The following is a 23368-nucleotide window of genomic DNA, read 5'->3' as shown; positions in this document are numbered from 1 at the left end:
ATTTATAATAATAAAATTCATCAAAATATCTTGAAAAAAGTAACGTGATTTTCAGAAAACAATATTAAGCAGCACAACAGTCTTTCACATTGATAATACTTAGACTTTTTTTCTTGAGGAGTAAATCAGCATATTAGAATGATTTCTGAAGGATCATGTGACACTGAAGTCTGGAGTAATGATGCTGAAAATTCAACAGTTGATTTAAATCATAATAATATTTCGCAATATTACTGTTTTAACTCTATTTTTGACAAAACAATTGCATAAGAGACCTTTCAAAAACATTTAAAAAATCTTACCGGCCCCAAACTTTTGAGTGGTTATGTAAAGTCCTTTTTTCAAATTTTTAAATAACGTAAATATCTATAGTAACGTGTTAATTTTTTTAAAATAAATAACGTCTCAGGTTATGTATGTAACCCTGGTTCCCTGAGAGGGAACGAGACGCTGCGTTGAGACGCGGTGGGAACGCTCTGCGTGATTGCGTCGTGAAGCAGGTGTATAATCAGTCCAATGGAAGAGCTAGACGTCATAGGCGGGTGACGTCATAGACCAGGAAGCTATAAAGCACACCTGAAAACAGACCGCGACAGCTTCTGAAAAAGCCTGAAGCAAGTCGATCAGGGCATGCAGGAAGTATGGCAGGAAAACGCAGCGTCTCGTTCCCTCTCAGGGAACCAGGGTTACATACGTAACCTGAGACGTTCCCTTTCAACTCGAGCTGCGTTGAGATGCGGTGGGAACCCCATACCCACTACGCCATAAAGACAAATGCCCGTTCTGTGTGAAGTCCTTGCGCACACTAAGAAGCAAGCAACCTAGCCCCAGGAGTGGAGAGGTGTAAGTCATAAAATCTGACAATGTATGTGGTGAGGACCAGCCTGCCGCATTACAAATGTCTTGAAGGGGAACACCCGAAATTAAAGCCTAGAGGCAGCCATACTCCTGTAGAATGGGCCTGAACAGCCATAGGTGAAGGCTGTCCGGCCGCTTCATAAGCAAGTGAGATAGCCTCACCTACCCACTTGCTCATCATCTGTTTAGATGCCGGGCAACCTATCTTAGGTGACCCGAAGCAGACAAATAATTGTTCTGATATACGCCACTGAGCAGCTCTGTGGACATACGCATCCAAAGCCTGGACAGGGCGTAACAGATTAAGTTTTTCCTGATCTGGGGTATTAAAGGTGGAGGACAGAAGGCCTGCTGCACAAATGACCCGCACATTTAGTAGGGACCTAGAAATACAACACGACCTGGGGTGAAGAAATACTATCACCATAGCAGGTGCAAATCCAAGTACGTGTAGGCCTCAGCCTCATGTACCACAGAGAAGACGAAATTAAGGATCTCTCCTCAGAGATAACCCAGTAAAGAAACATTCATACAGAAATCAAGTACTGTACCAACAGGGCAGAAACAAGATTCAGAAGGCGTTCTCTGCAGCAGGCAGAGAACAGCTTATTTAGTCTTCTCGTGGAGGAAGCTATAGACTGGAGTATGGCCTCCATGACCTTGGTCGAGAGACCTGAATCTATGAGCTTGGCCCCCTCAGAGGCTGAGCCCACAGTATCAACAACTCCAGAGCTCCCAGGAGCAAAGATATCGGGAAAAGTGTATAGGTGTAGCGGCAACCACACCTATTACATCACATCCAGTCCAAGCTGAGCTGGATGCGTGAGGGAGAACCGCAAGGGCAATGCATTGTACAAGTGATGCGAAAGGTCGACTTGTAATTTGACCGAAGTTCTCCCTAAGAAGCTCCACCACCTCGGGGTGAAGTCTCCATTCCCCGGGACACAGCCCCTTCCTCAACAGGATATCTGCTCTGATATACGAGACAATCAGTGTGTTGTCCGGACCCTTCGCCGAGCAACCACTCATGATTGCCCCCGACTTGTGAGGGAAGCATCCGTCGATAGCATTATGCGTCGACAATAAGCCCCCAACACTGGGCCTGGGCGAGGAACCAAGGTTCTTCCACATGACCAAGGCACAAAGGCATAGCCGCGTGACCTTGATCATGCAAAAACGGATTTCCCCTCGGAGAAAACCCCTTGGTCCTGAGCCACCACAGCAGGGGTCTCATGTACAGAAGGCCAAAAGTAACTACGTTGGAAGCAACTGCCATGAGCCCCAGCCAAAGACCTTTCACCGAGCGGCCACTCATGACCGCCCCCCATCCTGTGAGGGAAGCATCCGTCGATAGCGTGACGCGTCGACAAGAAGCCCCCAGCACTGGGCACTGGGCGAGGAACCAAGGTTTCTTCCACATGACCGAGGCACAAAGGCATAGCCGCGTGACCTTGATCATGTGAAAACGGATTTCCCCTCGGAGAAAACCCCTTGGTCCCGAGCCACTATTGCAGGGGTCTCATGTACAGAAGGCCAAAAGTAACTACGTTGGACGCAACTACCATGAGCCCCAACAGTCTCAGAGACTGTTTTGCAGTGAGTGACTGACCTAGTTTTACATTCTTTACGGCTGTGAGAATCGCAGAAATACGTGCAGGAGACAGACGTGCTTGCATTGTTGTCGAATCCCATAATACACCCAGAAAACTGGTCCTCTGAGCTGGGAGGAGTACACTCTTTTTGGTGTTGAGCCGCAACCCCAACCCCCTTATGTGGGACAGACCGACATCTCGATGTTGAACTGCCAAAAGCTCGGACTGAGCTAAAATCAACCAATCGTCGATATAATTTAATATGCGAATGCCCTGGAATCTCAGAGGAGCCAGAGCTGCATCCACGCATATTGTAAAAGGTGCGGAGTGATAACCTAGGCCGAAAGGAAGAACCCGATACTGGTATGCTTCGCCCCTGAAAGCAAACCTCAGGAATCTCCTGTGATGAGGATGGATAGATAAGTAAGCGTCCTTTAAGTCTATTGTGACAAACCAGTCCTCGGACTGAGTCTGTGACACAATCATATTTAGCGTAAGGATTTTTTGCTTACTTTGAACTTAAGATTCTGAAACCTGCTGTTTAATTTACGCAGGTCTAGAGTAGGACGCAACCCCTCATCCTCTTTTGGAACAATGAAGTAATGGCAGTAAAACCCTGACTGTCTGTCGGGAGGAGGGACCCCTTCTACAGCTCCTTTGCAGAAGTGTCAGTACTTCCTGCTCCATAACCAAAGCCTGCTCGGGGTCCACCACAGTGGGGAGGACCCCTAGAAATCTGGGCGGACAAGAACCAAATTCTTAACCATTTTCTATAGTGTGCAGGACCCACCGAGAAATATGTGGCAGTAGTTTCCACGCTGCCAGAAATTCTACTAGGGGAACCAGTCTCTCAAGACTGGCCTCTGGATTTGGTTGAACAGTCACTACGGTGCCCTGAAGCGGCGAACCGGCAGGGATCCCTACCCCGGAGGGGACCACCCTTTAGAAGCCTGATAGCCTCGGCGTCAGGGCTTCCTATTTGTCCAAGCTTTTTTAGAGATAAAATAGTCCTCAGATCTTGCATATCTCTAACTGGCTAGACTGCTACCGCCACCCAAGTCCCCCTCAATTGTGGAGGAACCCGCATGGCGATGCTCGTTTTGCACTCTGTGCTGCGAGGAGCTTAGTAGACCGAGACTGCTCCGCCCAGCAGTCTCAGGAACATTAGATTGGTGAGGAAGAAACCTCTGGAACGCCGCTGAATGGTTTATTTCTTAGTTTTTTTGAAAGCGGAGTGTCCAGAAGAACAGACATAATTGTATATTATTTTTCTTTATTTTTAAATCAGAAAAACGTATGTATTTTTATATATATATATATATATATATATAAATATACCACTCCGTGGCCACCAGCAGGAAAACAACCGAACTGGCCGTGCTGCGACCCTCTTCAGAGAGTCGCCCCCCAGAGGACGCAGAGGAGAAACGATTTCTCGAAACCGCCCCTCCCCAGTATAGTTTATCTGTTTTTGCACGACGCAATTCTCGAATAGCGTCAGTGCTGACAACCTCACATTCATCCATGTCTTTATAATTCACCCACCAGTTTTGCCTAATAAAATTTTTCTTTATTTATTTAAGATGGCTGGTGGGTAACGTCAGGGTTAAAAATGATGACGCCGAGTCGGGAGAGAGAAAGCTAGCAAAATTTTAACCCGAAAAAAACTCTTTAACCCGAGGAACTGTCATACCATAATACTTAATACCCATAGCATTACTATAGTTAGACGTTTGGGCATTAAACACATAAAATAGAAACCGGCTTATTCCACGATCTCGACACCAAAGTGTGGTGTGGAGATAGGGAAAAACGGCAGTCCCCGACGAGGAGGCTGAGATACAGAGTTTTTCTGTTTTTAGATATATTTCATCTAATAAACTCTCTTTTTCACTCTCATAATGTTCAGTTGGCCAGAAAATATTTAACTAGCAACAGCACTAGATAAAACTCCTTTTAAAGCTCCTCTTTATTCAACTGAGTTATGAGCTGACTTATTTATTCATTTATTGAAACCTCAAACATCTGTCTTTTTCTTAATATCTTTATTTGTTTTGTTCTCTTTTTTTTTTTTTTTAAACAAAACACTAACGATACCAATTCCTAGGAACTGGAATCGCCAGCACTGGATCTGGCAGGTGAAAGCTGAGATAGGGCGGGGCCCGTCCCAACCCCCGCTGTCAGATCCGTTTGAGAACCCCAAATGCGAGTCGCCGCCGTGCATCGGCAACAGCGGGACCCACGTGGGGAGCGCGAACCGAACCGTCCTCCTCGAAGAACGCCCGGCGGGAGCGGAGCGTCCTCACGGACAGCTTCTCGCAATGCTCACAGTCAGCCCACTCGAGAACTGACTGTGGCATGCTCCACTCCCAAATAGTACTAGAAAGCTGATGTGTGTGTCCCAACCCGTGATATAACGTGGGCAGGAAACAACACAAAGCTGCTTGCTCTCTTTTGCCATAATATATATATATATATATATATATATATATATATATATATTGCAACTTGACAGACAACAATAAATATGACAAGGACAGAATACACAGATCGCTTGCTGAAGGCGCAGAAGCTGTCGCTGTCTGTTTTCAGGTGTGCTTTATAGCTTCCTGGTCTATGACGTCACCCGCCTATGACGTCTAGCTCTTCCATTGGACTGATTATACACGTGCTTCACGACGCAATCACGCAGAGCGTTCCCACCGCGTCTCAACGCAGCTCGAGTTCCCTTGAAAGGGAACTACATTTTCTTTGAATTTTATGAATGTTTTCAAAAAATATGTTTTGTTTCTTTTAATAAACGCCACATTTTTTATACTTTTTTATGAAATTTTATTAAATATTCTCATTTAATATACATTTTTCGAGGGCTCAGTAAATATTGTGTAATATCAGGATTTGTTTCATTAGAGCAACTTTGTGTATATCTCATTTGTTATTATAATTTATACATAATACAATTTATGTATATATTTGTATTATGTCAAACATTGCTCACCCTGCTCTGTAGATATCATAACGGTACCAGCCATTGAAAACCCCATATTTGTTGACCACTATTCCTTTAAATTTTGTCCTAACCGATGTGACGTGTTAAGAAGTGATAAAACCTCTTCCGTGTAAACCTTTTTGATTTGGTTCTCTTTTAAATTTTGCTCAAACCATCTTTACTGAGTGATAGACTATATCTTGAGCCCTATTCGCACGGGATTAGTACTATCTGGGGACCTCATGTGATTTAAAAACTACCCCGCCACATCTGAATTTCATGTGGCGCATTCGCACGGGATAACCGAAGCCTGTGATTTTACTCACATTTACCGACTTATCTCCCAGATATGACGTCAACAGGCTATTGCTTGGAAATGTCTTTTCGTTATATGTCTAGCTGTATGATATATTATGACATATACAGAATAAAGTTCCTTACCGCATGCTGCTATACATGTCATTCACCTCCATCTAATCATTCTTTTTGTTTTTTCTCTTCTGATGATTTTCAGCTTTCACTTTCTGCAAATTGTGTAGTGGTGTATATCGATATGACCCAGCACCCAAAATACTATCAAAACACTCCAAACCAGCCTCCATTCTTCGCGAAAGATGGATAAAAAGGTGCACAAGAAACAAAAACCTTGAAAAAAAATGATACACGATCCGGCCAAATCACAGAGATGTCGATTCGCATGGGACTAATATTATCACAGGACCTCGGTGTTCGGCGAAATATAGTAGGTAATTTGCGGGGGAATTTTTACTTTACAAATTACAGACATGGCCGATTCGCACGGGATAAAGATCTCAAACAACCTCCGCAATTATTACAAATAACTAGAGGTCACCAGGTAATACTTATCCCGTGCGAATAGGGCTTTGGTCTCTCTGATGTAGCGCCTTCACCGATTAGCTTGTCCACAATAAAATCTTATTGTTCCTGAATCCTTCGCTTTAACTGTTTATTAAACAAAATATATTGGTTGGCTCCGATTGTGTTGCATCAAGCATCATTTCTCCTTATGTGAACAGGCAAATTCCTGGTCATCTGAAACTTGTTGTGTCGCACTGCATTTGAGAAAAACACTACGAAGCTTACATATTGAGGCTCAAACCACTGATACTTGGTCAAGTTCTTTGTGTAAGGTCTAAAAGTGTGACCTGTCTGACTCCACAAGCTTGTCAAGGATTTAAAGTAGCAAATTTGCTCAGTCCATTGCTCCCACTGTCAGAAATGGGAGGGCAGAACATGAGCTGCCTGCATGCTTGGGATGACTGAAAGCTTAGGCTGATGATGTCATGTGTCAACCTTCCTGACTCATCATTTGTCTAATTGAGCTTTAAATCATGGGACAGGGAGAGGCCCTTTCCCTCCCTTAACTGTCTGATTCCACATTCCACTTTAATCCTTAAATAATGCTGCCTAATTCTCCAGCACACGATCACACCACACCAGAGGCCCTGATTGTACACTCACCATCAGATAAATAGCTCACACACTGTGCGCTATGGCCAACTACTCACCAAAAACTTGCCCACTACGGTTCCTTACTCACATGCGCTCACGCAACCCCTCCACGTTGGTACATCATTGCACCCTGCATGCTTCTTGACTCATAATCGCACAGGCATAGTTTGGGCTCGGCCCACACAGAAGCTGACCCACTGGGTTCAAACGCCCATCATTTAATAATCTTTCAGATTTGTCAGAGGAGCCTAGCAGTTGGCACACGTGCTCCGACACAAATAGGGAGCAGCTTCTTTTAGTGTTTCAGAAACACACGGCATTCCCGAATGAATTGCTTTTTTATTGAATCAAATCTGTACTGCGCAGGAAATGTGGACCGTTTCCCAAATAAATGACTCTTATGTGTTGGTTCTTTTAAGTGAGTAGAACAAACACTACCATTCTGAAGTTTGGGGTCAGTAGGTCTACCTTTTTTTATTTTATATATTGAATTTTGAAATTTGAAATTTTAAGCAGCACTACTCTTTTTAACATTGATAATGATGTGACACTGAAGACAGGAGTAATGATTCTGAAAATTCAGCGTTGCCATCACAAGAATAAATGACATTTTAAAATATATTCAAATAGAAAATAGTTATTTTAAATTGTAATAAGTTTAATAAGTTTACAGTTTTTAATGTATTTATTTGTCAAATAAATGCAGTATTGGTGAGAATAAGAGACTTCTGATCACAAACTTTTGATTTAATTTTGAAATTAACTGTGAAACTTAAATACGTGTGATTCATGTGAGAATATATAGTTGGATGGAAACAATTAGTTTTGTCAGTAGTATTTTATAAACATTTATTATTTAGTATATTTGTCTTTATTTTTAAACATTTTTCAGTGTTATTGGCATTTTATTAAATCTATTATATGTGTCCCTGGTCCACAAAACCAGTCACAAGTAGCACGGGTAAATGTGTGGTAATAGCCAACAATACATTGTATGGGTCAAAATTATCGAATTTTTTATACCAAAAATCATGAGGATATTAAGTAAAGATCATGTGCCATGAAGATATTTTGTAAATTTCCTACCGTAAATATATAAAATATTTATTTTTGTGAGTGAATGCAGCACAATCACGAACATAAATGGACAACTATGGTTTTGATCTTTTTGCACACTCCTGATTCCAGAATAGTTCTCGGCTAAATATTGTCCTATCCTAACAAACCATACATCAATGGAAAGCTTGTTTATTCAGCTCTCATATGATGTATAAATCTCAATTTCAAAAAATTGAACCATGTGACTGGTTTTGTGGTCCTGGGCCACATCATTGTTAGTAGGATTTATTGAAATCATAATTTTGTAATGGAATGGTAAAAAGGCTTTTTTTTTATAGATTTATAAAAAAGATTTCACTTTAGTGTGTTTTTGAGCAGTTGCCGTAAGTTTTCCATTCAGTTGCTAAGGTGTTCTGCATGTTGCTATGCCGTTGTTGTGATGTTCTGAGATGTTGCCAACCTTCAAGTCTTCATGGTATTCTAGTCCCTAGATATGACTCAGACTCTTCCTTCAATGAAGGTCTGATCACTTAAAGTAATAGCACACCTCGTTTCCGCCTGGCTGTAGTTATGGCTGAAAGAATTAATTTCTTTTCGCATCCTCTTCCTCCATCTCTTGTCCGACACCTTCACCTCCATCAGCGGTACAGTCAGCCCAGACGACACGTCATCCCTTTTTAAAGGGTGAATCACCAGCCATAGTTCACATCTGTTCTCAGCTCAAAGAACCTAACCAGGGAAAACAAGCAATTACCGGTGGGCTTTTTCAATCAACTCTTTGGCGAGTCAGCTGGGGGGCTTGGGATGGGGGGGGAGATGGGCGGAGGAGATAATTAGACATGGTTAAAAATATCCCAGCTCATTGTCTCCGCTGTCCCACATCCTCAGATAAGTATGTGGCTATTGGCACAAGGATCGTGTGCTACTGGGAGGAATGTTTTGAATGCTTGAGATTGTTACGTGCAGCTGAACGGCCGCTGAGACTCACATGACCGGGGTCGACATGCTTAGAAGAAGCTGTTTGTATGTTTTGACTGCTTCTCAAAACAAGATGAAAATGCTAAGAGCTGGCCACGTTTCTAAATCTATTCATTCTCACACTTTACACATGCATTTTCACATTTGTTTGATCACGTTCATGTATTTTCATGGTTTTATGTTTTTTCCCCAAAAAATGTTACTTGTAGTCCCTCCAAATATTGAATCATTGATACATACTGCAGTTGTTTGTTTCTGCCTATATCTGAATATTTATAAGGCTGGTAAAAGAACAAATACTTATACAATTTCCTGTTTCTGCAGCCTTCACTTCCTGTCCTGTATACTCTGTCCAGTCAAGCAACCCATGAGGCCGTTCACCTCCTCTGCAGGATGTTGGTCTTTGACCCAGTAAGTGTTCTTGATACTCTATAACTGGAACATTACAAACTAAAGATTTTTTTACATGTATGTATATATATATATATATATATATAGTATATGATTATTTTAATATTATTAATACAATTGTATTAAAATGATTACATTTATTATTTAATTTAATATATATAATATCATTATATATATATATATATATATATATTACATGATTATTTTAATATTATTAATACAATTGTATTAAAATTATTACATTTATTATTTAATTCAATATATATAATATCATTATATATAATATACACATTTCATTTTAAAATAGAAGTAATATAATATACATAATATATGATTATTTATATATTATTAAAATGAAACTTTTTTATGTTATTAATCATTTAAAATATATGTATATAATTTATATTTATTTGTAATATAAACATTTCATTTTCAATTTAAAACATATCAGTAAAATAGATTTTGAAAAGGAAATTTCAATCAGAACAATTCTGTTCCCCAATCCAGTCGAAGCGGATCTCTGCGAAGGACGCCCTTGCGCACCCGTATCTGGACGAGGGGCGTCTGCGGTACCACACCTGCATGTGCAAGTGCTGCTACACCACATCCTCTGGCCGCGTCTACACCAGTGACTTTGAGCCTGTCACCAACCCCAAGTTTGACGACGGCTTTGAAAAGAACCTGACGTCAGTTCGGCAGGTCAAAGGTTAGCGCGGCACTCTCCCCTGTTGATGATGATTCATTCAGCTCTATTACGCATGGTGTGGACCACAGTGTATATTATACAACACGTGAGCCAAACATTGTTGCTCTATTAATTTACACTTTTATCCTGATCCACCTTCGGTTTGTAAACAACGTATATAAGAGCTAAATGTCTTCAGTGAATTGGCCCTATTTGAGAGAATGGGCCCATCACGCCACTGCATGTTAATCAAAAGTCTTGCTGGGCGTCTCCTGCTCCAGATCCCCTGCTGCTCCTGTTGTTTTTGTGCCGTGTTTTCACCCTTCATTCGGGGGCCCCTGGATCTGTGCTTGCCTTCTACTGTCAGTGGGTATTAGTGAGAGTCTGTCGCTAAAAGCAGGCTTACTGTGCTGTCGGCTCAAAATAACTCTGCCCTTCACCCTCCCTCCTCCCTCCTCATCCTCCATCCTGTGTGCAACGTGTTTCCACTGGAGGATAAATCTGTGCGGATGGAGCCGACCGCCTAGAGACCTAAAGCGCTTTAGGGTAGCCAGCCGTGTTTGGAATGCGAGGGGAACCCCTTTTGGATCGGCACATGAGGAGTTTCCACGTTGCCTGAGCAAGTTTAAGCTTAACAGCTCGTCTACTAAATTAAAGACTACAGCGTTTTAGAAGATTTTACAGATATTTGTCTGCCTGCGGAATATTCCTTCAAAATCAACTCTTTGACCTGAAATTTTACTGCTAGAATAGATCTTCACTTCATTCATAGTTTAGATTTGGAGTTCTAATCTGTAAGGAGTGTCATCCAAGCCAGTTACATCGCTCCACCTTCTTTGTTACAAGGAAGGATGACAAACTTGTCATTTTTGTTTAAACTATGCCTTAAACAGGTTTAGCTTGTTGTATACTTGTTAAAGGGTTGGTTTAACCAAAAATTTGATTTCTGTCAGTAATTACTCACCCTCATGACGTTCCAAACCCGTAAGACCTTTGTTCATCTTCAGAACACAAATGAAGATATTTTTGATTAAAATTCAAGAGCTTTCTGCCCACCCCATAGACTGCAGCGTTATTACCACTTTCAAGGCCCAGAAAGGTAGTGGATTAAAATAGTCCATGTGACTACAGTGGTTCAAACCCATATTTTCCCCATATTTTCTTCAACATGAGCACAGAAAGATATGTTAAACATTTTTGTGAACTACTCTTTTAACCATGATTGCATGTCAATTTTAAACAGTTATTATTTACAACTGTAACCCATTTTTATTGCTTATTTCTCATCATCCCTCTTCTTTTTCCCCCACTTAGAGATCATTCATCAGTTCATCCTGGAGCAGCAGAAGGGGAATCGGGTACCGCTCTGTATCAACCCCCAGTCAGCTGCCTTCAAAAGCTTTATCAGGTGAGTCCCCCCTTTTTCTGTTCATACTCTTTCATTTTATGGGTGAATCTCAAGATCAAATGTTCAGGTCATATTTCCAAAAATAGCATAAAGAAAATGAGGTCTGTATTTTGGTCCATAAAGATTTTTGCTAAGATTTTTTTTTAGATGTACTTTATGATTTAAATAATATATAGTTGATTTGTATTTAAAAAAAATATGTTTTTATTTATTCAGGTAATAATAACAATTATTATTATTTTACATTTCAGAAGTGAGAATGAGATTTTTCACATTACAAGAGCTGCTGATAATTGTGAGCGTGATCAGTTTTGTAAGAAATAATATAACAGTGAAAAGAATTTATTTTTATTATAAACATACTTTTTATTTAAATTTTGTGAGATTCACCTTCATATCAAAGTTCCTAAACCTCAGGGTTAACAGACGTAACATAAAAGCCAGTCAGCGTGAATGTCAGGATTTTTTTAACCATGTTTTTGCTTTGGTTTCCCATTGCCAACATACAATTATTTCATATTTAGGCAAACTTTTTACATAAAAGAGTGTTTAATGTATTTTCTAACTATTATTGGTGGTAACAACTACTGCAACTTTAGATGTCCTGATGAATCTAGTGTTTTCAAGCATATCTTGCAATTTATTTTCCAGTGTCTCAACACTAGATGGAGACATCACCTTATCCTTAAAGCAAGACATAACAATCCCTTTTTTTTCTTTCTTTCTTTCTTTCTTTCTTTCTTTCTTTCTTTCTTTCTTTCTTTCTTTCTTTCTTTCTTTCTTCCTTTCTTTCTTTCTTTCTTTCTTTCTTTCTGTCCCCAGCTCGACAGTAGCTCAGCCCTCTGAAATGCCTCCATCTCCTCTAGTTTGGGAGTAGCTGAGGATGGCGGAGAAGATGGTGTTGACAACAGTGACGGAGGACGTCCCTCCCGCGTCCACCCTCGCCCCCCCCACGGACTACTGACCCCCAGGCTTCCCCAAACCTGCGTAGCATTGCACTGGAGTATAGGACTAGCCATGTCGCTGATGTGTGTGTGTACTGTAATACTTACTAAATGGGAGTTTATAGAAGCAACCACTGCTGATGAGTTCAAGCGGGACACGGGAAGGGTGGGCCTGGTCCCGGGGGGTCCGTTCGTACATAGCCACTACTCTGTAGTAGTATACTGAAGGTTTGCGCTCGTGAACCCGTACTTTCGGCAGACGAAGTCGATCCCTGTGGACTTGAATGTATTTTGAACAGCAGGGCAGCAGAATCGGCGCAGTATCCCTGAAGGAAAACTCTTCACGACTATGTGTGCGAGTAATCATGCTTTATTTATTCATGGAAACAGAAAGTGCAGTCTTTCATGTAGTATGGAAAGATTTTGTTTTTTTTTTGCTCACGCTAGCACATTACTAAAAACCAGGGCCATCGTCTAGGGTGGAAAACCGTTGTACCGGCCCTCAAAGGCCCTCTGTAGTAGCATATTCATTAGGCCAACCCATACAAATTTATCCCGGGCCTTTACAATTTTAACGACGGCCCTCGTAATAACTGTGACGACTCGTTCGGCTAGAGTGAGCTGCTTATTGCGTTTATTTCCTGCAACAGCGGTGTGATTTTTATGATTTTCTTCCATTTGTGCTGTCAACTGCGCTCTTCCTTTCTTTCTTTCTTTCTTTATTGATCTATCTCTGTTCGCATCTCGCTTTCTGTCTCATATTTAACTTTAGTCAGTAAAAGCAAATCAGTATTCTTTAGCGCAGCACTTGGCAGAGATACTGATTCATAGATCCTGTTTCATAGGTTTCTCTTAGTACTCCTTAATGTGGATGTGATGTCAGTATTTAGTACTTCGGGAGGGTGAGTGACTGAACGGCACAGCAGTTGAGGATCCAAAGCATGCGACAATGGCTCGAAAAACGAAATGCTCGTGCCTAAAGGGTTAATTGAAGCAAAGGAGACTTTGACAAGTTGAGACAAAAGAGACTAAAGACTGAAAACCCAACTAGCATGTAGCGACATAATATAGGGAGGTTGTTCTCAGATGACCTTCGAACCCTGCTATCCCTGATGGAGTATCCAGAATAGCATGCACACCAAATTAAAAGCCTACAAACTAAAAAAAAGCTTAGGAAATTAGATAAATAATAGTGTTGGTCAACGAAACCATTCCTTAATTGCAATGGTATATTACCAAACCTTGTCCGTGAAGACAAGTGATGAACACCATTGTGAGTGCATGGACCCATGCATGTTTATAACTGACTGTGGCATCACGCTAGTGATCCAGTGTATGTCAGTTCAGTGTCGTCTTCTTTGACCCCCCCTTCAAAAGCTCTTTTTCTGTTGAAAGACTTGTGTAGAGGATGGATCTGAAAAGGGTGCCTGGGAGGGTGCCATATGTTGTGTGTCTGGAAAGCAATTGGAAGTCGTTTTCACTCACTGTACCACGCTTAAATTTCCCATAATGCTTTCTGCACTCTCTCAGACTTAAAGAAAACAAATGGAAAGTATTTAATATATTTTTAGATAATTATTTTTATTTCTTCCTCAATGTGCTATTGCATGCTTTCCCATGATCCACTGAGTTTGTTATGTAAATAAGCGAGTAGCAGGTAGATTTCAATAGAAACACAAAATATACAAAAAACAAAAACAAACGACGTATAAAAAAAATCACCAAACAAACAAAAAAACTATGTAATACTGCTGTATAGAAGTTGAATTAGCCTGCACATTTTTTAGGGCTGTGAAATTTTATTTTATTTTTGAGACTTGCATATAATTGTACATATTTTTTTCTCTCTTTTCTTCTTTTTATTTTCCCCTGCACTAGAAAGTGTAGACAAAGAAATAATCCAAAACAGTATAAGTACAAAAACAAACAAAAAACACATAACCAATTATGTTAATTGTGTCTTGTGTGCTGCAGAGCTGTGGATATGAGTATTGAAGTAGAGCCCTTTTTTAATTATTATTATTATTATTATTATTAATTTCCTTTAAAGAAACACTGAACTGTTTGTGTATATGTATATAATGGATTCACATTGTTGGTCTCTACCTCTCGAGCTCAATGACTTGGTTGTTTACCTCCACGCTTTTATTTTATGTGGAGATTTAAAACTTGAATGTCCCTTCCGACTTTTATATTCCTATCAAATCCTGTATAAAGAAATCAAAGTCATTACAGTTGCGATTGGTTGGAGGTGGTTCCCATCATCATATCCTTGTACAAAGTACCATATTCTCACCCCAGTGTTCTCTGACTGTTAGATCACACAGCATACTTGTCCTGCGAGACAACCTAAGATAATTGGCATTGCATCCTTCACCGAGAGACATCGGATGAGATAAACATACAAAATATGTGGCAGTTTTAGAACGTACAAGAAGCAGGCGTATCTGAGATAACGTGCGGATTCAAACAGAGCCTGTTAGACGAGACCAACACGCAAGCTCGAATGGGCCAAAATAGGGGAAGGTACTGCACTTGCTGTCGAGTTTTATAAGGAAGTTTGAAGTTTATACTCAGAGTTAATGATATTTGAATACATTTTACGACATATATGACTATAATATAAAAATTTGCATTCGATGCCCTGAAAGCGGAGGTTGATGATTCTTAGGGACCGGAAGGACTCTGTGGATGTGTTCTGTGTTTTGAAAAATCACTGGTCTCTTTTCAGAGTGTAGATTTGAAGTACAGTGGTGAAGCTCATTAAATGTTGACATTTTAAAAAGCAAGCTGTTTCTGTCCTTTTTTTACTTACAAATATGTGGATTTAGCAGTACATTTTTCAATGTTCTTTACTTCATGTTTCATGATCAAAAAATAATGACCAAGTGAAATTGAGCACCGAATTTCTAACTTCAAATGCCAGTCTTTGGAAAAGTGTTTAATTTGTGTCTCTATCTGTTTTAAAAATGAATTTTCGTGTTGGTTTTTCCTTCAGAAAGGTGTTATGGTCACACTCAGGCACTTTATTGTTTTTGTTTAACTTTTATAAATTATGCTTTATAAATCATAACATATGCTTATGTACACAATGGCAATTACAGAGGATGTCCCAGTAGGATGGAAATAAAAAGGGATTGGATGTACGCTTAGATGAGGGTACCAACTTAAAGTTAATTATGATATTAACCATCTTTTAAACATTGTATTATATCATACCAAAGAGAATGGAGTGTTTTAGAGTAAAACAAACCAACTAATGTATTGTTAATACTTACTCATGTTTGTGCTGCTGTTTTCCCACCAAAATGATGTCACTTCCTAGGATGATGTCATTGCACACTTGGTTTTTGTTAGTGAGTGGAATTTTACAGAATGGGCCATGAAATTTAGTGCACAGAAGAAAAAAGTCATGTGCTCAAACCAAAGTGGAATTATTTAAAACTAAGTTCATACTTGTGTTCATTTAATTCTAATAATATTTAAAAAAACGAATGTAATTTCTTTAACATGCGAGAGATAAATGCACTGAATTAGGATTACTTTATTTCATTCACACAAACGAAACAACAACAACTGTGAATGTTTGTAAGTTCATGCAACATTCTTGTAACAGCCAGGTTTCGTTGAGGTGTTCATGCAAGAAACATGTTCTGCTGAGATCTAATCAAGACGTCTAAATGTGACCAATGGAAAAGTACAAACAGTTTAGGAAATATGGCAAAACTGGGGGAATGTTCCAGAAAGTTCAGATCATTAAAGGGGTTTACACCTCTTTCAAGGGTAACTTTGTAAGAAATGATCTTTCATTCACAAGTATGATTTATGAATCTTATTTTTTAATCTACACTATATTCAAGATTAACTCCCGGTTTCACAGATGAGTCTTAAGTTAGTCCCAGACTAAAATGCATGTTTGAGCTGTTTTAACTGAAAGCAACTTGCACTGACATCTTAAAATATGTCAGTCAGTGCCATTGTTTTATCTCAAGATGAACATCAGCAATGTTTTTTGTTAGGGCACTTTTTTTTAAAGCTACTTTAAAGTCCTAATTGAATAAGGCCTAATCCTGGCTTAATCTAAACCCTGTCTGTCAAACCAGGCATCAATGCTTTAGTAGTGTATTGACTTCTAAGCATCAAATAAAACAGCTATGATATCAGAAGATAAAGTTAGACCATATAAAGGCACAGTGTAAAGATGTGTGGATTCTGACTAATATTAATCACTTGTTGTTTATGACATTTTTTGGAAAGTTTGTTGGGTCATCTACAAAAAAAGCATTCAATCAGCCCACACAGCATCAAAAGCAGTCTTAACAGAACTGTCTTTTGTTAGAAGGTCAGGATTATAGACTCTTATTATGAGATGTGTTTGACTTTTAGGTTTAATATCTCACAAACCTCACAAAATGTTATCGCTGATGCATGGGGAATTCTTAATATGCACAAGTACACACACACACACACACACACACTATAAGAATGACTTTGATGCTGCTGGGGCTTTTCTTTCTTAAACAATAAGCGCTTTCACTGGCGTCTCCAGGTGAAATGAGGGGATTGTGGGCCGCCATCTGGACGCTGTATTGACTCGACGTGCAGACAACAGGACAACAGGTTCTCAGCACCTTTCATTTCATTCAAAGTTAAAATACACAGGATAAATACACTATATGTTGTTTGGTTTTTTTATTTATTTCAGTAATAACTACATTGATCTTACAAGAAATAAAAAAAAGTTTAATAATAAAATAATAAAGAGGTGCAGTGTACAAAATGTATTTTGAAAGCTACGTAGAAAGCTTGTGGGTCTTTGGTCATGAATTACATTAAGACAGAAAGAGTATCAAAGAGGAACCTCAACCTCTATTTTTATGAATTATGAGTGTGAGTATTGTAGCATTGCGAAATTGACAGTGAATTTCCAAGATGTTGTCATTTTGAACAATGTCATATCTGCCCTTTAAAGGCCAGTTATTTCATGGATCCAGGATACAATGCATCCTGATAAAGTTCCCTATGGTAAAGGGTATGTGATGGTGTGGGGCTTTTTTAATTCCAAAGGCCAAGGGAACTTTATCAGGATGCATAGATAAATAAAGAACATTTATTTATTTATGATACTTTATTCATTCACAAAGAAAATTGGTGTCCTTAAAGGTTGGATTTTTCTTCCTTTTTTTAATGAAGGCATTAAGATCAATTTCCAAAAGATGATTTTTTTTATTCCTCTTTTTAATCAACTTTAGCATGGGTGTGTTCACTTACTGTATGCTAAGCACTGTATATGTTCTTCAAACAAATTTAGATTACTTTTAACCTAACTCATTTATCACTTTGAAATAAATACGATACCATAGTGTAGCCATATTGATATAAAAATACAAAGAGAAAGAAAATATATTCCATTTTGGATATATTTATACATGAAGCGCATTAAACATTACATTAGGCTACATCGGGGTTTCCCAAACTGGGGTGCGTCAAGAAACTGCAGGTGGTTTGTTAGTTTAATTTTTAAAAAACATTTTTTTTTTAAACTAGGCTTATTGTTGGGCTAATTAAATAAATCATAATTTTACATTTAAATAATAAAAATGTGTTCGAAAGACAACTTCACAAAACTAGAAGTCTTTCTGAATGCACATAAGATATATGCTTTTTTAGCAGATCCATCAAAATTATGAATTATATTGTGTTAATAATTTGTAATCATGTAACTTAATCAATAAAAAAGTAACTGTAGTCTGTAGTACTTAATTTTTGGAGTCTGATTATGTAATCCAGATTACATTATGAAATCAGTTGGGCTACTACCCAGAAATGTTTGAAAAATATATCAGCATTATTTTACTGAACGGATTATAATGATCTTCAACAGAAGAGCGATGACTTTTATTATGAAATTACTTCAGGTTGGAATTCAATGAGGAAGTGGTTCCTCTGTTACAGTATGTGTATCCTTCACCTTTACATTTCAAACTATGTGCGTGTGACGAGTGTTATACGTCTTATTATATGGTAATTCGAAATAGGCCAGAGATACTCAATGTTTTTGTAGTGCTTAGACTTCGCAATCAAACTTAAAAAAAAAAGTGAAAGTGGCAGCAGAATACACAGACCCTCCTCATGCCTGATCTGATCCGCACGCCGGTGCAGCTTTACCGCTTTCTGCTGCGCTGCTGCAAACTCCTGCCATCAGCAGCCATGCAAAAACACTACCAACACGCCATCAGACAGGTACTTTTATAAACCTCAAACCGAGCTACCTATCAGACTGCAATTAGAATATAAACAGAATATAAGCCAAGAAATGGTATGTACAGGAGATTCACCTGCTCTGCTGTCAGGTGTCAATGTGACTTTTTTTTTTTCAGAGCTACAACAGTCATGCGGATGAGGATGATCCAGAAAGGATTCAGATGATCATTCAAAGAGCTATATCCGACGCTGACTGGATATTAACCAAAGTACACGCTTCTTTGGCACCAGAGAAAATACGAATCGTCATTATTTGATTCACATTTGATTTATAATGTTTTTATCTTCTTTCCTAGTACACTAAAAAGAAGTGATCACCATGGAAAGTAGCCTACAGCATGAAGCTGACGAAGGTCATTTAGTCTACAGACTTTTGCTGCTAAACATACCAAAATGAAACTGAAATCATACCCACAGATTGTAGATCACCAAATATTCATAAACTTTTACAAGTATAACATTTGGCTGGTTTTTACTTGATACGTTTTTATAAGATTCTTTAAAAGCCTCCCATTATGTTCTGAAACTTGATGTTTATATAAAGACAATAAAACTAGGCCCACACCCTTAGATTGGCCTTTTATTTACTTTGGATCAGTGATCAGCGGCTCCTGACCGTAAATTTAGGTGGATTCTGTTTTTTTGGGTTGTGCTTCCTTTGCAAAGCCATTAAAATGATTGATGCATAAAAAGTCATATGCTTACAAGTTAGTGTTACTGTATATTGGTATTTGTGTTAATAAATGTATTTAATGTTACATTTGTCTACTTAGAATTTTTTTTCCCCACCAAAAAATTGGTTTGAGATAACAATAGTTGACAAACCCCTTTAAAGTAATTATAGAATTTACTAACTGATCAATTTATTAATGTGAAATAGTAAATAGGCAGTGCAGTTGGATCAATCTGATCTTAGTAAAAAATCAGTTTGTTTTCGTGACAAAGTGGGTTTATGATCATCTGTTTATCTCAAAACACCTGGTTATCTCAATCTTTCTGATATTGTGGGTAATGAGGAAGATTTAGAATAATTAAGCATACAGTATCACATGTACAATAGATTATTTAATGTAAATCATTGTCCAGGAATACTTTTGATCTTTTTCCTTCCCAGACAAGCAATCACTACAGTAATTCCCAAAAATCATTGAATTTATTGCTAGCTACTGGAAGCTGGCCTGTAAACATTCGTGTTTATGACAGATCAAATGTTCCAGATAATGGCTTTATTTTGTCATAAGATAGTGTGTTAAGGTGATATAAAAGACAGAGTGGTAAATGCAACAGAAATGTAAATGGATTATATAAACAAAACTAGTCATCAGTATGTTACTGTGTTTAATGTGTGTGTTTAAATGTAAATTCAGGAGTTGATTATGAATCAGAAGACCTGCATTGCACTCTTAGTTGTCAAATCCTGTGAAATGGTTGCTGTGTGTGACATTCATTAGTTGCTAAACAAATGGATGGAAACTTCATTGCATAATGCAAAATCGAAAGTAGTTAGATCATTTCAAATGACATCAGTTTGCGTGAATCAAGCACATGTACAGTCCATTTGCTGCAATACATTGTTCCATTGTTCCTTTTAGCCAAGCTGTGCATAATGAAAGTGATAAGATGAGGACAGATAACGGGAACCCACTGATTGCTTTATGATTATAATATTTTTGCAGTTAACCTGCAAACTGGCAGCTTTATTATTTGGAAACAATCAGATAATTATGTGATTTTCTAAATATGTATGTAATGTACAGAAAAGTAATAAATTGTTCCTTATATAGGATATAGATCACCATCAATCTCAAAAGAAAACTGTAAAATTGTAGGCTAATTCGATTATGACGTACATGCAATTTCTGTGAGAAAGTTTGATGTTTCGCTTACATTGAAGAGCTTTCAAAATGAAAGAAGAAGGGAGATTTTTTATTCCTCACGTGGATTTGAGTAATTTAGGTAATAAGTCTTGTACGCAGTGTGGTAATAGAAGACCGTACTGATTTCCACAATTGCTAAGACACATTTCCTGGAAACAATAACACATTTCTGCAAGACTAAACACTATAGCATATTGTGCAAACCGAAAACTGATGTAAAACAATAACCTTAAATCTAATTCAAACTGAGTCATATAAAAACTTTACAATGAACTGAAACACTGCACACTGAGGTTTATTGAACATAATAGGATCATAGCCTGAAGTTAATATAATCAAGCATGTTAAATTTGTAATATAATGTACATTAAATACATGAATGAGTGGAATGAAAACTGTTAAATCAAAACATTCACAAGTGCTACAATCATATTTATTATGAATTAATTGGAATAAAATCTGTAATATACAAATATATTATTTCTATTTTGTTCATTTATCCATCCAAAGGTCACCGCTACACTGAATTTTTATTGAACTTGAAAGTTAATATAGTGGAAGATTAGTAATGTCTCAGTGTTCTACAGAGCGATTTAGAAGGTTTTCTAATGAAGTTTCTAATTTTAATTATTTGCATGTATTGACTGTTGTTGTTTTTAATGTTCAATTTAGAGCCCGACCGATATATCGGCGGGCCGATATTATCGGCCGATTTTATGCATTTTCCTAACTATCGGTATCGGCATTTATAATGGCCGATAAATGAATATTTTAAAAAATGCGGGTACGGTGATTCATGTAAGGGTGGCGCTGCCAATAAAGCACCTAAAAGCTGTCACAAGAACTGGCAAAAATAATGATTATGAATACAACAAATATAGCAAGGAGACCTTTTAATTGTTTATTAATAAACAAGTGTTTTCAGTCAGTGTCAGCCAAAGATGAAGTTGACGATGCTGACTCGCGATCTTCAGTGAGCGCGCGCCAGAGAGAAATGCACATTTCATACGATTACATGAGTCTGTCTGTCTTTCGTTTTGAATTGTTCTGTTTAAAAGTAGACATTTCAATATAGATATATTTCAATTCTCAGGTCTATACGCTGAGTTTCGGTTCATGAGACGAGCTCCAGTTCATCCGCAGGCGCCTCCGTGTCGAGATTATCTATCGTCTGCTAAATTTACTTCTTATAAATTAAATCCAGGCAAATGGCTGATGAAACATTGATTAAAATTAAGATACAATTAATACAAAACGAAATTCACTTTGAAACGAAAGGTTTTGTGCTATCTGTTTGATGTCTATGTGAAAGTTTCAAAGCATTAGTGCCGCTTTCAGAGCGCTCACGTCCGTAGTGCTGAACTGTTGCGTCTGTAACATTGTTTTTTCCTCATAAATGCAAACACGAAAAATAAAATAAAATAAAATAAAATGAATATTTTATGTAGCCTGTGGAGACTGAGAGCCAACCCTTCTTCATCCGGTGGGTAGTAGCCTACTTGTGATTTGCGCAGTGTAATTCACAGAATTGATTTCTCTGCTACAAGCCTCTGTCACGTATTGTGTGAGCTTGTGACTATTGCAAGCGCGCAGCTGAGAAGTCCTGATTATATTGTCTGCTATATTTAGGCCTTCTTCTTATTTATTAAGGCAATTGGTTGATGAAACATTGATTAAAATGCGTGGCGCGAGCGATCTCCGACAGTAAACTGATTCTGCTTTGTCTAGGGTAAACAGCTGTTGCGACGCGAGCAGTAACGGCCGCGTCCGGTGTAGACACAGTGTTAAAGCTCATTCTGCCTGATAACGCTACGTTACAACATCAAGCAATATTCCAAAAATGTATATAATTATAACACTTTATATAGGGCCATTTTGCATTAAGAGTAGCCTAGTTTCACGTTTAGTACATTTTGCTTACTAATTATTTAAAATAGTATAAAAGTACTGTACATATGTAATTAAAAACGTTTTCATTATGATATTATTCATTTTACTTTAGTAAAAAGATCTGAGTTCTTCCTCCACTGGTAGAGATTAGAGGAATTAAGAGTAAAAATAGAAGATAATAAGGTTTTGTCAGTGACACTTTTTATATATTTATTGATACAAGTTATGACTAAATTAAAAGACAAAGTCGTCGTTAGTGAAGATTATGCAACAGTATTTAGAATATAATATAATATAATATAACATGCAATGCAAACTAGTTTGGTTACAGCTCAGCTGTATAATTCTCATTCTATCATTCCCCCTGCCTCCATTACATATCTCTGTCACACAAGTGTATGATTACCACATTTGAGTGATCATTGCAAAACGTGTTTATAAAATATATTTATTCTGTTTATAGCTACTGTGTAAAGTACCCATCAAAAGTTTGTACACACCAATAGGAAAGTGTCCAAACTTTTGACTGGTATACTGTACTATAATACACATAAATAATATTGCTACTGTATTATAATATACACATAAATAATATCGGCCGATATATCGGTATCGGGCTTTTTTTACTCCCTAATATCGGTATCGGCATCGGCCCCCAAAAATCCATATCGGTCGGGCTCTAGTTCAATTGTCTATTTGTGTTGTTTGTAATGTGGAATGGTGGCAAATGAGTTTTCCCTTATGGGGATTAGTAAAGTTATCTAATCTAATCTAATCCATTCATCAAAGAGTAATAATATATACAGATCTAGATTGATCAGATAACCTGTGAGGTGAGGTGTGAGTATGGTTTTGCTTTTGATTCATCAAACTGTCAGTGTTTTACAGATGCTGAAATTTGAAGATTCCAGTATGGGTGTGAGATTATGACATTTTAAAC

At 38.2% G+C, this 23368-nt stretch overlaps 2 protein-coding genes across 2 annotated transcripts in view; both read left to right on the top strand.

Annotated features, from left to right (window-relative positions):
- nlk2 (nemo-like kinase, type 2) overlaps positions 1 to 15186 on the top strand; it is a 97678-nt gene extending 82492 nt beyond the window's left edge. Inside the window, exons 8-11 of the mRNA XM_077208145.1 lie at positions 9274 to 9360; positions 9868 to 10066; positions 11360 to 11453; positions 12276 to 15186. Of these exons, the coding sequence (XP_077064260.1) occupies positions 9274 to 9360; positions 9868 to 10066; positions 11360 to 11453; positions 12276 to 12330 (435 nt within the window). The 3' untranslated portion in view covers positions 12331 to 15186. The remainder of the gene's footprint in view (positions 1 to 9273; positions 9361 to 9867; positions 10067 to 11359; positions 11454 to 12275) is intronic.
- Positions 15187 to 18308: 3122 nt separating this feature from the next.
- On the top strand, positions 18309 to 21011 carry lyrm9 (LYR motif containing 9). The gene is made up of 3 exons (XM_077207406.1): positions 18309 to 18640; positions 18778 to 18870; positions 18958 to 21011. Exons 1-3 carry the CDS (start codon positions 18530 to 18532, stop codon positions 18973 to 18975), a joined length of 222 nt encoding a protein of 73 aa, XP_077063521.1. The 5' UTR covers positions 18309 to 18529; the 3' UTR covers positions 18976 to 21011.
- Positions 21012 to 23368: the final 2357 nt, after the last annotated feature.

Source organism: Siphateles boraxobius, unplaced genomic scaffold (genome assembly GCF_051911475.1).
Source record: "Siphateles boraxobius isolate OS27281-9 unplaced genomic scaffold, OSU_SipBor_1 6, whole genome shotgun sequence".
Classification (NCBI taxonomy): domain Eukaryota; kingdom Metazoa; phylum Chordata; class Actinopteri; order Cypriniformes; family Leuciscidae; genus Siphateles; species Siphateles boraxobius.
The sequence above is the reverse complement of the archived record's forward strand: the minus strand, read 5'-3'. Positions and strand labels throughout refer to the sequence as shown.

What these genes read in the sequence shown, in the direction of transcription:
- lyrm9 (XM_077207406.1), top strand. Translation starts at nt 18,530, where the DNA reads ATGCCTGATCTGATCCGCACGCCGGTGCAGCTTTACCGCTTTCTGCTG. An exon ending in ACCAACACGCCATCAGACAG is followed by an intron (nt 18,641 to 18,777) that starts GTACTTTTATAA and finishes TTTTTTTTTCAG; the next exon opens with AGCTACAACAGTCATGCGGA.